The 15972-nt window shown below is 39.1% G+C and overlaps 2 protein-coding genes across 2 annotated transcripts in view; both read left to right on the top strand.

The window, feature by feature from the left end:
- LOC101853865 (sulfotransferase family cytosolic 1B member 1) overlaps nt 1–3427 on the top strand; it is a gene marked incomplete in the record, with an annotated part of 14363 nt that extends 10936 nt beyond the window's left edge. The window contains 2 exon segments of the mRNA XM_013084875.1: nt 802–955; nt 2694–3427. Of these exon segments, the coding sequence (XP_012940329.1) occupies nt 802–955; nt 2694–2809 (270 nt within the window).
- Nucleotides 3428–9140: 5713 nt separating this feature from the next.
- LOC101850735 (nicotinate-nucleotide pyrophosphorylase [carboxylating]) overlaps nt 9141–15972 on the top strand; it is an 8293-nt gene continuing 1461 nt past the window's right edge. The window contains exons 1-4 of the mRNA XM_005102416.3: nt 9141–10138; nt 12148–12378; nt 13830–14278; nt 14924–15055. Of these exons, the coding sequence (XP_005102473.1) occupies nt 12210–12378; nt 13830–14278; nt 14924–15055 (750 nt within the window). The 5' untranslated portion in view covers nt 9141–10138; nt 12148–12209. The remainder of the gene's footprint in view (nt 10139–12147; nt 12379–13829; nt 14279–14923; nt 15056–15972) is intronic.

A 15972-nucleotide genomic window follows, 5' to 3' on the forward strand; every position in this document is an offset into this window, starting at 1 on the left:
TTTGTCTTGTCTTTTCTTTTCTTCTTTTCTTCTTTGTCTTGTCTTTTCTCTTCTTCTTCTTTGTTTCTTTTTTTTCATCTTTGCTTTGTCTTTTCTTCTCTTTTCCTCTTTGTCCTGTCTTTTATTCTTTTCTTCCTTGTCTTTTCTATTCTTTTTTTCTTTGTCTCTTCTTCTTCTCTTTTATTTTTTTCTCTTCTTCTATTGCATTTTATCATACGTTAATAAGTGGAACCCAAGAATAATCATGGAAAACAAAAAATGTAGTTTCTTAGAAGATTGCTGAGAATATCGACGTTATTCTTGTTACTTGCATTCGTATCCATTTTTGGGGGAGTGGGCTTATTTTCTAACTGTGTCAGAAAATGATGGAATCAGGCTCTCGTTAATTTTGGAGCATTTGGAGTTATTGGTATCATCTTAAAGTTTGTTTATTTGTCAACATGTTGATGGAACTGTCTACCCACCTATCTTGAATAGAACTTGGGATATTTGTGATTGAAGGAGGTGGGGTTGTTTGGTTTAGGAAATAGAATCAGGAAGAAAATGGCTGCCAAAAATCGGTGACATCCAAAGCCTGAGAGTCCTTAAAAACTGTAAGTGTAAGTGTTTTGTTCCTTTAATCAACGATTTTCAGTAACTTCTGTCCAGAAATGTGTTTATGGATATATATAAAATGTGTTGAGCATTTTAAAAATCTAATTTTTTTTTTATGTCCAGCGTCCAGAAGAATGCTGGTATCTTTGATTTCATTGTTTTGACGAGCGCCTGATTTCCCAACACTGACTCACATTTGTTTTCCAGGACCCCGTTGGCACAGTGAAGCGACTGGCGTCTTTCCTGTCTGTCAATCTCGATGACGAAACGATTAACGCCATCGCCGCAGCCACTAGTTTTCACCCAATGAAAAGTGACTTAAAGAGTAAAGGAATGGCCACACACGCTCTGTTGAGAAAAGGTAACCAATACATAATTATTATTTTGTTACTAACACAACTGGTCGCTTTTGAGCACAAGGGGGCTATCCCGATAAATGATGCTTTGAGAAAATTGAAGTTATAGTTTGTTGATCCTTATTCAGTTTCTTTCAAAGAAAAGGAGAGTTTCTCTATAACCTAACAAATGTACAAACCAATGAAACCAAACGTCTACTATAGGTAGGGCAATGCCCACTTTTGGTGTAGGTCAAGATTTCAGCAAACCCCCGAAATCTGGGTTAGCCCGCTTCTCCTTAAAAGCGATCAATTGCAATCCACTCAAATCCAAATTTGGATAATTTTTCGATTGTTAGTTACATCCTCCCAAAACTCTACCAAAGATGCGCCTTTCCACAGCACCAAAATGAGGTTTTAAGTTTTAAAAAGTGTTTTGCGGCACTGGCAACACAATAAGGTCATATAAGTGGAGAAGATTACAGGTGTTACAAGAGAGTAATAAACACAAAAGAGAAGGAGGGGAGATAAGGACGATAGATGTTTGATAGGGAAGAAGGAGCAAACCACACCAGAGCACCCGCCAACCACGCGCAAAAGCTGTTAAACGCTATGGTCACGGCCTACAATTTTCTAGCTTTTCGTGATTTCTGACAGGAACAATACAATACAACAAAAAATTGGTTGGCTTTTTTTGGGGGGGGGGGGTTAGTTTGTTTTATTTGTTTTTTATTTGTTTTTGTTGTTGTTTTGGGGGAGGGGGGTTTGCGTGTGGGGTTTTTTTTTTTTTTTTTTTTGGTCTCTGGTGTAAAAAGTGGCCTACCTACACAGGATAGTGTGACACCCACGATTTGGCTGTCCCCGGGGTCTTATGCACCCCGCATAATTTTGCGAAATTTGATAATTTTTTCCAAAAATTCTGATTATTTCCATTTATCATTCTTTGTTAAAATTAACAGAATCGCATAATTTCACAATTTTGGTCTCAATTTGCATAATTTCTTTTTTTGCTTGGGTTTTTTTGTTTTGTTTTTTTTTTTGGGGGGGGGGTTCATAAAACCGTGGGGACAGATTTGACCCATCTTTCCCGCTGCATCTAGCGATTTCTGGTTTCCATCTTTGTTTTTAACATAATATATTTTATTTATTTATTGGCCCATTACACACGGTACAAAGTTTTAGCTTGAGGAACATTGGGGGAACCTGTTATGTTATGCGCTCATTCTTGTTGGTAAAACAAGAGAGTATGAGACAGACAGAAAGACAGACAGACAGACAGACAGACAGACAGACAGACAGACAGACAGACAGACAGACAAACAGACAGACAGACAGACAGACAGACAGAGTGTGTGTATCTGAGTGAGAGAGACAGAGAGAGACACATACACACATAGTGAGAAAGAGAAAGAGAGAGGGGGGGAGACAAAGACAGAGACAGAGACAGAGACTGAGAGACAGAGAGACAGCGAAAGGGTTAGAGAGAGAGAGAGAGAGAGAGAGAGAGAGAGAGAGAGAGAGAGAGAGAGAGAGAGAGAGAGAGAGAGAGAGACTTGCTTCTAGATGGTTGTACCACTTCAATGAGATCTATTAGTAACTTTGTGGGTCAAAACAGACTTGCCCTTTATCTGTCTGTCTGTCTGCCATAACCCTCCACCCCTCCACTATCGACCAGGAGAAGTGTGTCAGTGGAAGGACTACCTGTCTGTCTGTCTGTGTGTCTGCCTGTCTGACATACCCCCCCCCCCCCCCTGTGTTCACCAGGCGAAGTGTGTCAGTGGAAAGACTACCTGACCGTGGCACAGAGTGAAGCCATAGACAAGCTGGTGGAGACACAACTGGCGGGGACAATCTTCGCCGAGCCCAGATACCAGATCTAGGTCAACAAAGTCACAGGGTACCAAATCTAGATCATCACATTCGAAGGATACCAAATCTAGATCATCAAAGTCGAAGGATACCAAATCTAGATCATCACATTCGAAGGATACCAAATCTAGATCATCAAAGTCGAAGGATACCAAATATAGATCATCAAAGTCGAAGGATACCAAATCTAGATCATCAAAGTCAGAGGATAGAGTTAATTGTTGTTGTTGTTGGTTGTTACAATCTTCGCAGAGCTGCGATACGAAAACATGCTGAGAGGACAGAAAACATTTTTCACAACCTCGACGATATTTTGTAGTTTTGTAGTTGCAGTAGTTGGAGCAAAGATATAAGAGAATCTTTGGTTGTAGTGGTAGTAGCAGCAGCAGCAGCAGCAAAGGCAGTAGTAGAGGTAGTGATGATAGTTGTTATTCTTGTTGTCGTTGCTGTTGTTGTTACAATCTTCGCGAGGCCGCGACATCAAATCTAGATCAACAAAGCCAAAGGACAGAATTAATATCTCCTCAACTATGGAACATAGACTTTCCAGCTTTCGCACAATGACTTGTATCATCATCATCATCATCATCATCATCATCATCATCATCATCATCATCATCATCATCATCATCATCATCATCATCATCATCATCGTCCAGTGATAGATCTGCGACAGACATCGGCGATCATGGTCCTCCATTCATTCCTTTGCTCGGATCGTTTCCCTAATCTTTCCCCGTTACCCACTTGTCTAGGTTCCCTAAGTAGGTTGCTCTGGGTCTACCCCTGCTTCGTTTGCCTAGACTTTGCCAGTGCGAGCTAGATGTTCAAGACCCTTATGTTTATTCAGGTGTCCCTAAAACTGCATAATTTGTCGTTTCCTGATTGTTTTAACATTGAGCGCCCCACGTTGGCTTCATTAAGCACTACCTAATTTAGTTTCTTTTTTTTAACGATATTCTCAGCAGTTTTCTAAGAAATCACATTTCTGTTGCTTCTATTTTATTTTCACTGTCTTTAGTGATTGTCCAGCATTCACAGCCAATTAGAAGGGTTGACCATACACAGCATTTCACAACTTTCATTTTGGTGTTCATTGAGATGTTTCTGTTTTTCTGGATTGGGTTCATTTTATTGAAACTAGCCTTAGCCATTGTAATTCTCCGTTTTATTTCTGTGGAATATTTGGCATCGAAGGTTATCATTTATCCTAGATATCTAAACTGTTAGACTTGTTTGATCTTTTCACCTTTGCTAATGAGATTACAACCAGGATTTGCTGCTTTTTTATATTACCATCCATTCTGTTTTCTTTTCCTTCAACACTAATCCTTTACATTCACTTTCAGTTACAACAGTATCTAGAAGCATTTCAAGGTCATTTTCTGAGCCTGCTATTAAAACTGTGTCATCTGCATATCTGATGTTATTATTATTTTCTCCATTTACTTTGAGACCTGGACATTCTTCTATGTTTCTAAGGATTGTTTTACTGTACATGTTAAAGAGGTTGGGTGACATAACGCATCCTTGCCTCACTCCTCTTCTAATCTGCTTAAATTCACTGTATTCTCCATTAATTCGTACAGCAGCGTTTTGGTCCCAGTACAAATTCCGGATAATTCTTAAATCTTTTCTATCTATATCTAGCTTTTCCAGTATTTAAAATAACTCATCATGTCTAACTTTATCGGACGCCTTTGAATAATCTATGAAGCATAAATACAGATCTTTCTGTGCTTCAATACATCTTTCCATTAACATTGTTAAGGTGAATATAGCATTTCTGGTGCCCTTGTCAGGAACAAAGCTGACCTGCGTTTTAGATATCTCTGGTCGTATACTTGTATCGATTTGTCTTAACAGATCAACGTTTATGTAAAAACCTGCTAGCTGTATTCTAGAAAATTCCTTAATGGGTTTTTTTAGGACCTCGGTCTGTAGTCGGAGTGGTTGTAGAGATAGTAACAGCAACAGCAGCGACAGCAGAAGTAGAGGTAGTGAGTTGTTGTTGTTGTTGTTGTTGTTGTTGTTGTTGTTGTTGTTGTTGTTGTTGTTGTTGTTGTTGTTGTTGTTGTTGTTGTTGTTGTTGTTGTTGTTGTTGTTGTTGTTGTTGTTGTTGTTGTTGTTGTTGTTGTTGGTGGTGGTGGTGGTAGTGGTGGTGGTGGTGGTGGTGGTGGTGGTGGTGGTGATTGTTACAATCTTCGCATAGCCGCGATACGATATCTAGATCAGAAAACAGAAAGCGTTTTTCACAACCTTGACGATATTTTGTAGAGTTATTTAAATAGTTGGAGTAGTTATAGCAAAAATAGCAGAGAATCTTTGGTTGTAGTGGTAGCATCAGCAGTAGCAGCAGCCGCAGCAGCAGCAGCAGCAGCAGCAACGGCAGTAGTAGAGGTAGTGATAGTTGTTATTTTTGTTGTCGTTGTTGTTGTTACAATCTTCAGGGAGCTGCGATACGAAATTTTGCTCAAAGTCAAAGGACAGAATTAATGGGGGAGGGGGGATAGAACCTCTGTATGTAGTCGGGGTAGTTGTGGTGATAGAACAGCAACAGCAACGACAGCAGAAGTAGAGATAGTGATTGCTGCTTCTGTTGTTGTTTGTTGTTGTCGTTGTTGTCTTACCAAACTGAAGTGTACTTGCTCAAAAATCTCTCGTTTTTGTGTTGGTCCTGACAATATGGGTCAAAGGCATCCAGCCTCCTACCTGAACTATGTGAATTTGGTCGGTGGCGTTGCAACACATATGGTCGCTCTTAGGCACAAGGGGGCTATCCCGGAACATGCTGTTTTGAGAAAATAGAAGGTAAAGGTTTTTTTAGTTTTAGTAGAGGTTTTACTGCGCTCGCAACTGCATAAGGTCATATGAGCGCCAGAAGATTAGAGGTGTTACAAGAGAGTAACAAACATAAAAAAGAAAAGGGGGAGATAAGGACGATAGATGTTTGATAGGATAGAAGAAACAAACCACACCAGAGCACCCGCCAACCACCCACTAAAGTTTTTGAGCTCTCATTCAGTTTGTTTAATAGACAAGGAGAGTTTTCTCCATAACCAAACAAATACACACCAATGAAACCAAACTTCTCCTATTGGTAGGGCAATGTCCACTTTCAGAAGGCCTATAGGTCGAGATTTCTGGAAACCCCCAAAATCTGGGTTAGCCCGCTTGTCCTTAAAAGCGACCATTGTTACATTATTATATTTACGTAGTATATGACTTTGTGAGTAAACAAGTTTGTTGAATACCTCCATAGTTAACCAAGTGTACAATATTTTTTTACATGTCAATAAAAAATAAATTTAATATAATGTATTTCTACACTTTGAAATACATTGTGGTTTCTGAAGTTGTTTTGTTATTCGGTTGTGTTGTTTTTAGTAGAGGTTTTACGGCGCTCACAACTGCATAAGGTCATATGAGCGTCAAGGGGTGGATATCAACAGAGAAGTCCTTACAGAGAATCGGGCTTACTCTGCTCACCTCTCTAGCTTCAACAGCACAAAGTCTGCTTCGACTATCAAGGCACCCCGGAAATAGCGGGTCACAAGAGTGTGACAAACATACAAAAGAAGTAGAGGGAAAATGACGATAGTAAGGATTGGGAAAGAAAAAGCAGGATTTCCTGTTGCAGTTCAGGCACAGTTATGAGCATGACATTGATAAATCAACCAATTTACAATTCTACTGAGCATAAGAACATGTTACTATCCCCCCTTTGGGAATGGTCTTAAGACGCTTCAGTCAGTTTTGCTATCCAAAGTGTGCCTTCATAAGTTAATGAGACAATTAAACTTAGTCTGTACTAAAAACTAATTGTGTGACTCACATTTGTATCTTATCAGTGCAAACATTTTTTCAAACATCTAGATCTATCCTCCTTATCTCTCATTCTTCATTTTTGTGTTTGTTACTATACTGTATTTTAAGACCTCTAATCCTCAACACTTATATATGACCTAATTGTGCTGCAAGTGCCGTAAACATGCTTAGCGCGCTCATATGACCTTAGCAGTTGCGAGCGCCGTAAAACCTTATACTACTAAACATGCTTACTATGGCATGGGCCAAACAAAACAAAAACAGAAATCAGAAGGTTTTTAAATACAGAACACTTAATTCTGCCATTTAGTGCTCCCAGAGAAATATACTTTTTAATATAATGGTGCCTGTCACTGCAGCTCTTTATTAAATAATACTTTTGCTGTTTGTCTTTCTCCGTTTAGTTTAGTTTTAATAAGAGTTTTACGGCACTTGTAACACAATCAGGTCATATAAGTGCCGAAGATTAGAGGTGTCACAATAGAGTAACAAACATAATAAAGAAGGAAGAGAGATAAAAAGCGATAGTAGTTTGATAGGAAAGAAGGAGCAAACCACATCAGAGCACCCACCAACTACCCACTTTGTTTTTCTTTGTTTGGCTTAGTTTAAGTAAGAGTTTAACGGCACTTGCAACACAATCAGGTCATATAAGTGCCGAAGATTAGAGGTGTCACAATAGAGTGACAAACACAAACAAGTTGGTGTGGAGATAAGGACGATAGATGCTTTATAGAAAAAAGGAGCGAACTACACTGAGCACCCACCAGCCACCCACTACCACTTTCCACATCACAGAGTCAAATCGCACTCTCATTCTACGACAAAACATACGTATAAGGTTATAAGAATCATACGAGCAAGCATACAATTATCAAAAACAGTTTTGTATACAATATTTCTTTTATAATTATCAAAAACTGCTTTGTATACAATATTTCTATTACATGTATTATTATCAAAAACAGTTTTGTATACAATCTTTCTTTTATTATTGTCAAACACAGTTTTGTTTTCTCTTAACATACGTATTACCCTCTTTTATCTATGCAGTTGTTGTTTTTTCTGACTGTAATTAATACTTTTTATCATTTTCCTTTTTCACATAAACGCAAAAATAAAACATCTACATTGAAGAAAGTCCCACTGAAAGGTGTTTTTCTAATTTTACTGAAATAATGAACAGATAATGTTTGAAGACATATTATTTCACAAACTTCTTCTTCTTCCTCGTTCTCTCACAAACAAATACCTCCAGTAGATTGTCCTCCCCTCCAGCGCGTGGTTCTGATGATGAAGATCCACTTCGATACAGTTCGGTCCGTGCTGTACCTGCTGTACCGCCACTGACTGAAGTGTCTTAAGGCCATTCCCAAAGTGGGGACATTTCTCGTTCATGCACAGTAGAATTGTAAATGGGCGGATTCATCAATGTCACGGTCATAACTGTGCCTGATCTACAACAGGGAACTGCTGCTTCTTCTGTCCTAATCCTTACTATTGTCATATTTCCTCTACTTCTTTTGTATTTTTGTCACACTCTTGTGACCCACTATTTCCGGGGTGCCTTGATAGTCGAAGCAGACTTCGTGCTGTTGAAGCTAGAGAAGTGAGCAGAGTAAGTCTGATTCCTTGTAAGGACTTCTCTGTTGAAATCCACCCTTTGACGCTCGTATGACCTTACGCAGTTGCGAGCGCCGTAAAACCTTTACTAAAACTAAAAACTGCAAACCTCAAGGAGCAATCTAGTGTACACGTCACTCCAACAACCTCACACTCAAACTCAAGATCAGCAGAAAGCTCTACCCCCACCATTCTACCCCTGCCACCCTTCCCGTCCTACCTCCCACCAAAAAAAACAACAACAACCAAACGTACACTCCCACCTCAATTGCCGCGCAATTATACGATCGTTTTAGCGTATAAACGATCGTTAAAACGTGCAGCGCAATCGGTAAATTGCGCGGAACACATATATATCTATTTAAAAATTCTATGAGAAAAATAGTCACGCAGTGAGTCTGGCAATGCACTCACTAAAAAATATAGAACACAATAAAAATTCACGAACGGTCACAATAAAATTGAAACTTGAATGAACAACCACATTCACTGAGTCCACGGGTAATGCAAGTGAGACAGAAACAACCAGACCCGTAGTCATGAGATTGCAGGTTCGGGGGTTCGAACCTCAGCTTGGTCCGACATTGTGTCCTTGGAAGAGTCACTATACAAGAAATTCCTATTTGACATGAGAGAGAGAGAGAGAGAGAGAGAGAGAGAGAGAGAGAGAGAGAGAGAGAGTATTTGCAGGCCTACTAGTGTTGATAAGGATGTTAAAGCTATACTTTTTCAGGACGACAACAACACAGACGAATGTAACAGTTTTCTCTTACTTGAAGAAGCGTTTTCTAGGCGCTAATGCACAAAGTTTTCAAAACCCACGTAAGTTCTAAGATGAATTGTGTGAATCAGTAGAAAAACCCTCAGCGGCACTTTGGAGACAGCAACAGGGCATCAATGGACAAGCCCGGAATTCAGGGATGTTGCTTTCTGAAACAATGAAACAATAAAACAATCTAATTGTGTTTTTAAAAAACGAGCTTGGAAGGATGACTCAGGACAGAGATAAATGAAGGGAGCTTGTATGTGGCCTATACCCTGTCAGGGGTGAAAGGCATTGAGGATGAATAGTGTTAAAGATGCCGTAAACCTCTCACTACAGATCTATGCATTTTTCTTATTTGATTTTTCAAAATCATTTTTATTTTAGTCTGATCGTAACCTTGTGATAGCCAAGGCCAAGTTCAAGTTCAGAATCGAGGTGTCTGAATAAGGGGGACAACTCCGGAAGAATGCTTCTCATAAAGAGTTTATTGAGTTATCAAACTTGGACCGTATCAATAATAATACATGACGTAATACATTATAATGTATTCCCATAGACCATGGCCTGGAACTGTTGCATAATATACTATAGAAGTTTTGTAGTAGTAGTAGTAGTAGTAGTAGTAGTAGTAGTAGTAGTAGTAGTAGTAGTACTAGTAGTAGTAGTACTAGTAGTAGTAGTAGTAAATTAGAGTGGCTGGTGAGTGCTCTGGTGTGGTTGGATCCTTCTTAACTTTTCAAATATCTACAGTCCTTATCTCTCCTCGTCCTCCTTTTTTAAAAAGAAATGTAGGCAGGCATATATTACGCTCCAGTTATATCTCTTAACTTCAGCATTTATTTATAGACTTACAATTTGTGGTCTAAGTCAAAGTGCCAGAATACTCTTTCTAGTATACTGGCCAAAAACTAAAACGTAGCCGAACTATTAGATTCTATAATATTAGATCTATATTCTAAAAATGACGAAAAGAATAAAGAAGCGATTTTAAACTGCTCAGTCTACTTACTGTCTCTTAGAGATTCCTTACAGTGGAGTTCATATTGGCGTTGGAAACCACAGAGATTCTAAATCTAGAAGTTGTAGTTTGAAGTCTCTACCTCGCAGAATAATCTCCTCTAATGTAAGTTTGAGTTTAAATTCAGGTTAATTTAACGTACCATTTCACCTTTTAAAAGACTCTATGCTGCTTCGAAAGTTACCCAACCTATCTACCCATACAAAACAACTCTGAAACATTTGGTCTGCTTTAGGCCTTCCATTTCGTACAGCAATGCGACTCAATGGCTGGCTCAGTCATCGTGACATTTCAGACTTATTCGTCTTATCAACTGAACACAGAGTCTACATTTCTTAATTTCATAGTCATAACAAAAACAATCGGGGAAGAAATATTTCTTTGTTCAGTATGATACTTTAATGTTAATAGTTGAAAGCCATCATTTATTAGAGGAGGATTCATCTAACCTTATAATATTATTTTGTGAAGGGTGCTGATAAAATGAGTTAGATCTAGATCTAGATCTAGATCTAGAAATCTAGGCTACATCTAGATTTCTAGATCTAGATTTTAGATATCTAGATATACTTCTCGGATTCGAGATCAAAGGATTATAGATGCATCACGCTTATAGGTTAAGTTTTTACCATTTTTAAGTATGAAATAATAAAGGCTACTTCTTATGGCATCAATAGAAAATTATCTATTGTAGTACAAATTTAACCCTAGATCTAGTGTCGATTTTTGGCCAATATCTCCATTTGTGGATTGCAAAAAGTAACTCATTTTGTCAGCATGCCTCACATTTATAACCCCTTCATGAGACATGGTCAGGGTCAGTTCGTGCTTCACTTGGCACAGTTTTGGATCCCCAGGGACACATAGTAGGGCTTTATTTAGTTGTCAGTTTCTTTTAATTAGACCTGGTTTGTGGGTGGTTGGCGGGTGTTCTGGTTTGGTTTGCTTCTTCTTTCCTATCAAACATCTATTGTCTTTATCCCCCCCCCCCCCTCCTTCCTTTATGTGTTTGTTACCCTCTTGTAACACCACTTGTCTTCGGCACTTTATGACCTTATTGTGTTGCAAAAAATGCCGTAAAACTCTTACTAAAACTAAAAGACCCGGTTTGCAAATTTTATACTACTATGTCTGAAAGGAAAAGATTTCTTTGTATGGAAAAATTATTCCCGAAGAATGTGAGTCTGCGCTTAGTTTTACGAATGCATGTAATAGAAGCAGTATGCAGAATACAACCTATGATGAACGGCATTCGTCATCTTCGTCCTCATGCTTTGCAAGGCATGAAGAACACCGTATGTCAATGTCACTGCAGCATCTTGTCTCGTTGGCCATGTAAAAAAATATTACAAACAGCTTACGTCATATATAGGTCTCCGTCTCGAAGGGGTTAAACTATCGTATTTTAACTGTACTTTGATTCTTGTCAAGGATTTTTCTCTTTAAGTCAAGCCTAAACTAATGCTGGCTAAAATGCTAAACTTTGGGTTTCAATGACAAGTCTATGTAGTTGGTAAACACACTGCACTGTTTTAGTCACCTCTGGTCTCATAGTTACTGGGATTGCAATATTTCTAAACTGACATTTTTCTGAAACGTTGAACAGTGGCATAGATTGTTGACAGAGATAGGGAGAAATTTAATAAGGATTAATAACCACTGCTTTTGTTGGTCAAATTATTTCACTAAACTGTATTTTATATCAGGACAAGGACCTGAGTAAAATGAAAGCAAGAGTTGGTTTTGTTGCCAATGTGTTTGCAAACCAACAGCTCTTCTAGAACAGTTAAAATCAATAAAAAGGTTTAAGTAACTTTTTCAATGTAATTCTCAATTAAGGTTTAATTTTGTCTTGTTCACTCCTAGGACAAAAGCAGTCTAATACTAATAGCCTACTGCTTTGGGTACACTGACTTCAGAGAGTTTTAAACATAATTATTTACTGAAAAAAAAGTACTGATAAAATATAAGCAAACGCCACTGAAAATAAAGTTGAGAAAGGTAATATTGTAAAATCAGTGTATGCCTATGATCGCAAAATTGTCTGGATTTTATTAAAAATTCATGAACAATGTCTTTTACCTTTCTTCCGTTACTTTTGTTTGTTTTTTCAGCTGATAACTCCGAGGAGAGTGGTGAAACTGCTGCAGTGGCTGCCTCTGGATAGTGTCTGGTCATGGCCTCACTGCGGAGCGGTAGCAAGTCGACGTCCAGTTCTCTGAGTGACGACGCGGTTCTGCGCAAGGTTTACAACCTGAGCTTGTATCACATCCTGACCCCGACCAGCCTGAAACATCTGGTCCGTGAGTGGTTCAAGGAAGACACCCCGAGCTTCGACTATGCCGGTAGGTGCTGAAGGGTGTTTATTTTGCTATTATCTTTAAGTAGCGGCATTAATAATAATAATAAATAGCATTTGTTATAGTGCATATCCCCGCTCAACAGCAAGCTCTATGTGCTTTACACTATATGTGTTGCGACTTGATGGAATGAGGCTCTCGTCAATTTTTGGGTATATGGAGCTATTGGTAGCATATAAAGCTTGTTCTTTTGTCTTGCTTGGTATAAAAAATTGCCCATCTGTCTTGAATAGAAGTCAAGATATTTGTAATTGAAGGAGGTTGGGGTCGCCTGATTTCCGAGGTAACATTAGCGAGAAAATGGCCGCCAAAGTCTGGTGTCTTACATAGCTTAAGAGACCTTGGAAACAAATAATTTACGTTTTTTGCGCCTTTCATCAAACGTTTTCATTGAAATCATCACAGAAATGTGCTTTTCAATAGATATAAAAAGTGTTGAACCAAAAGACGAAAATTTGAAAAAAAATTACCAAACTGCGGGAAAATGCCAATTTCTCTGATTTCATTATTTTGACGAGCGCCTGATTTCACAATGCTGCATCACATTATATCATAGTGGACTGTTTGTAAAATGAGATAGTATTTGGAAGTTATGGCAGTAATGATCTTGTTTCAGCCGGAGAGTCCTTTCCATAAGCTGAAATACAGTCAAACCCTCATTATATCGCCACCCTTGGGATGTGCATGAAGTTGGCGGAATGGTGGGGCTGGTGGTAGGCTAGGGGGGGGGTACAACAGCAAGGTTTGACTGTAGTAATAATAATAATAATAAATTTTGTGATGTGTGTGTTCTGTATTAGCTCTTCTGTAAGATTTTATTTTGACAATGAGAATGATGATGAAGTATGAAGTTGTGTGCTGTTGGAGAGGTATTTCAGTAGAAAGTTCCAACCCATCAAGGAATCTCCCCATCTTCATCTTCATCTTTTCCTACTTTAGCCCTGAGCTTTTTTTTCTTTCATGCATTTTTCTCTTTTCTATGATGGCAAAAGCTTTTTTTCATTGTAAGCGTGGTTCTAAGTGATTGCTTTGGATGACATTGAAAATGAATCTTTTATATGTATTTTTAGGTATACAGGACAGGTCATATTAGCGAGTAACATTTTTTTTAGCTTTTATAAAAATCATATAAATCATTCAAGGTCGATTTAGATCATTTTGGTGAGTTGCAAATGTATAAATGCTGCTATATCAATAATGTTTTTACCTGTACTAAAGAAACTAACTGCAGGTGGTTGGCAGGTGCTCTGGTGTGGTTTGCTCCTTCTTTCCTCTCAGACATCTATCGTCCTGATCTCTCCTCCTTCTTTTTTACGTTTGTTACTCTCTTGTAACACTTCTAATCTTCGGCACTTATATGACCTTATTGTGTTGCAAGTGCCGTAAAACTCTTACTAAAGCTAAGAAACTAACTCTTAGCAATATTTCTTCCACAGGGTTTGTTGTCGGAGAGAAAGAAGAAACCGCTGTGATATTGATGAAAGAGGCCGGAGTCTTCGCTGGGAAGCCTTTTGTCGATGCCATCTTCAAGGAGCTGGACTGTCTCGTGGAGTGGCACGTGGAAGAAGGAGAGTATATCGAGCCAATCAAAACCATCGCCACGGTCACCGGCAAAGTGCGCCACCTACTTCTAGGCGAGAGAGTCGCCCTCAACTGCATCACGAGGGCTAGCGGGATTGCCACCATGGCTCGTCGTCTGGCGAAGATTGCCTCGCGGCGCGGGTGGAGCGGGGAGGTGGCGGGAACGAGGAAGACAACGCCAGGGTTCCGATTGGTGGAGAAGTACGCCCTGTTGGTAGGGGGCGTGTCCACGCATCGGCACGACCTTTCCTCTATGATCATGCTCAAGGACAACCACATCTGGACGGCTGGCAGCATCACGCAGGTGGAAAAAAAACTTGTGTTTATGGCTTCTTTTTTTCCTCTTTTGTTTCGACTATGTTCAATGCCATGTTCGTTAGTGGGTGCGCTTCCACTTTTTGTGGTGTGTTTGTTTGTGTTTGCTTGGGTGCATGATGAAGTGTAGATAAATGAAAGGTTTAGAGTGTAAGAGAAAGAGAGAGGGAAAGAGACAGAGGGGTGGGGGGGGGGAGAGAGAGAGAGAAAGAGAGAGACGGAGGGGAAGAAAGAGAGAGAGAGAGAGACAGACAGGCAGACAGACAGATAGATAGATAGACAGACAGAGAGAGAGAGACGGACGTACAGACAGACAGACAGAGAAAAAGAGAGAGAGCAAAATTTCCCTTGTGAACCAATGAAGTTTATCTTACCATATTTTTTTCTCATCTCATTTCATTTCATCTCCTCCAATCTTATCTTTCATATATGTTGGTGGTTGGCGGGTGCTCTAGTGTGGTTTGCTCCTTCTTTCCTATCAAACATCTATCGTCCTGATCTCTCCTCCTTCTTTTTTGTGTTTGTCACTCTCTTGTAACACCTCTAATCTTCGGCACTTATTTGACCTTATTGTATTGCAAGTGCCGTAAAACTCTTACTAAAATTAAACTTTCATGTATGTCACGATGTCCAGGCGGTCAAGGACGCGCGTGTGGTGGGCGGCTTCTCCACGAAGATAGAGGTGGAGTGTCGCAGCGTACAGGAAGCCACCGAGGCAGCTCAGGCCGGCAGCGAGATTGTCATGTTGGATAACTTCTCTCCGGAGGTGAGTGAGACAACCAATAATTGTGAGGCGTGCTGACAAAATGAGTTACTTCTCGCAATCCACAAATGGAGATATTGGCCAAAAATCGACGCTAGAGTGAAATTTGTAGATTTTCTATTGATGCTGTTACATTCTTAAAGTACAAAATGCCTTTTATTATTTCTACTTATAAATTGTAAAAATTTCACTTATAAGCGTGATGTATCTATTTCCATAAGGATTAAATCTGAGAAGTAACTCATTTTGTCAGCACACCTCACAATTGTGAGGTATCTTGGTAAAATCAGGCGCCCAACAAAATACTGAAAACAAAACAAAAAAAACCTGCAATTTTCCACTCATATGACAATTTATATTGATTTTTTGTTTTTTGGCTCAACACCTTTTGAGTCAGTTTAAAAACACATTTCCATGCGGATTTTACTTTTAAAAAACCATTGATTATAAGTACAAAAAATGTGAATTTTCTGTTTCCAAGGACACTCATGCTTTGGAAATCACTTCACTTTGGCTGTCAATTTATCGCTAATTCTACCTCGATTGAGACCAGGCAATCCCCAACCTCCTTCAATCACAAATACCTGAACTTCTATCCTAGATAGATGGGTATTTTTTACTTCTAAAGCAAGAATTGGGTGGTTGGCGGGGGCTCTGGTGTGGTTTGCTTCTTCTTTCCAATCAAACATCTGTCATCCTTATCTCTCCTCCTTCTTTCTTATATTTGTTGCTCTCTTGTAACACCTTTAATCTTCTGGCGCTCATATGACCTTATGCAGTTGCGAGTGCCGTAAAACCTCGACTAAAACTAACAAACAAATATAAAGCAAGACAAATCCAATAACTCCTAATGCCCAAAAATTGGTGTGCGCCTGATTCTACAATGTTATAAAACAAATGTTTCTTTAATCTAAGGAAGC

Source organism: Aplysia californica, unplaced genomic scaffold, assembly GCF_000002075.1.
Source record: "Aplysia californica isolate F4 #8 unplaced genomic scaffold, AplCal3.0 scaffold00324, whole genome shotgun sequence".
In the NCBI taxonomy this organism is placed as follows: domain Eukaryota; kingdom Metazoa; phylum Mollusca; class Gastropoda; order Aplysiida; family Aplysiidae; genus Aplysia; species Aplysia californica.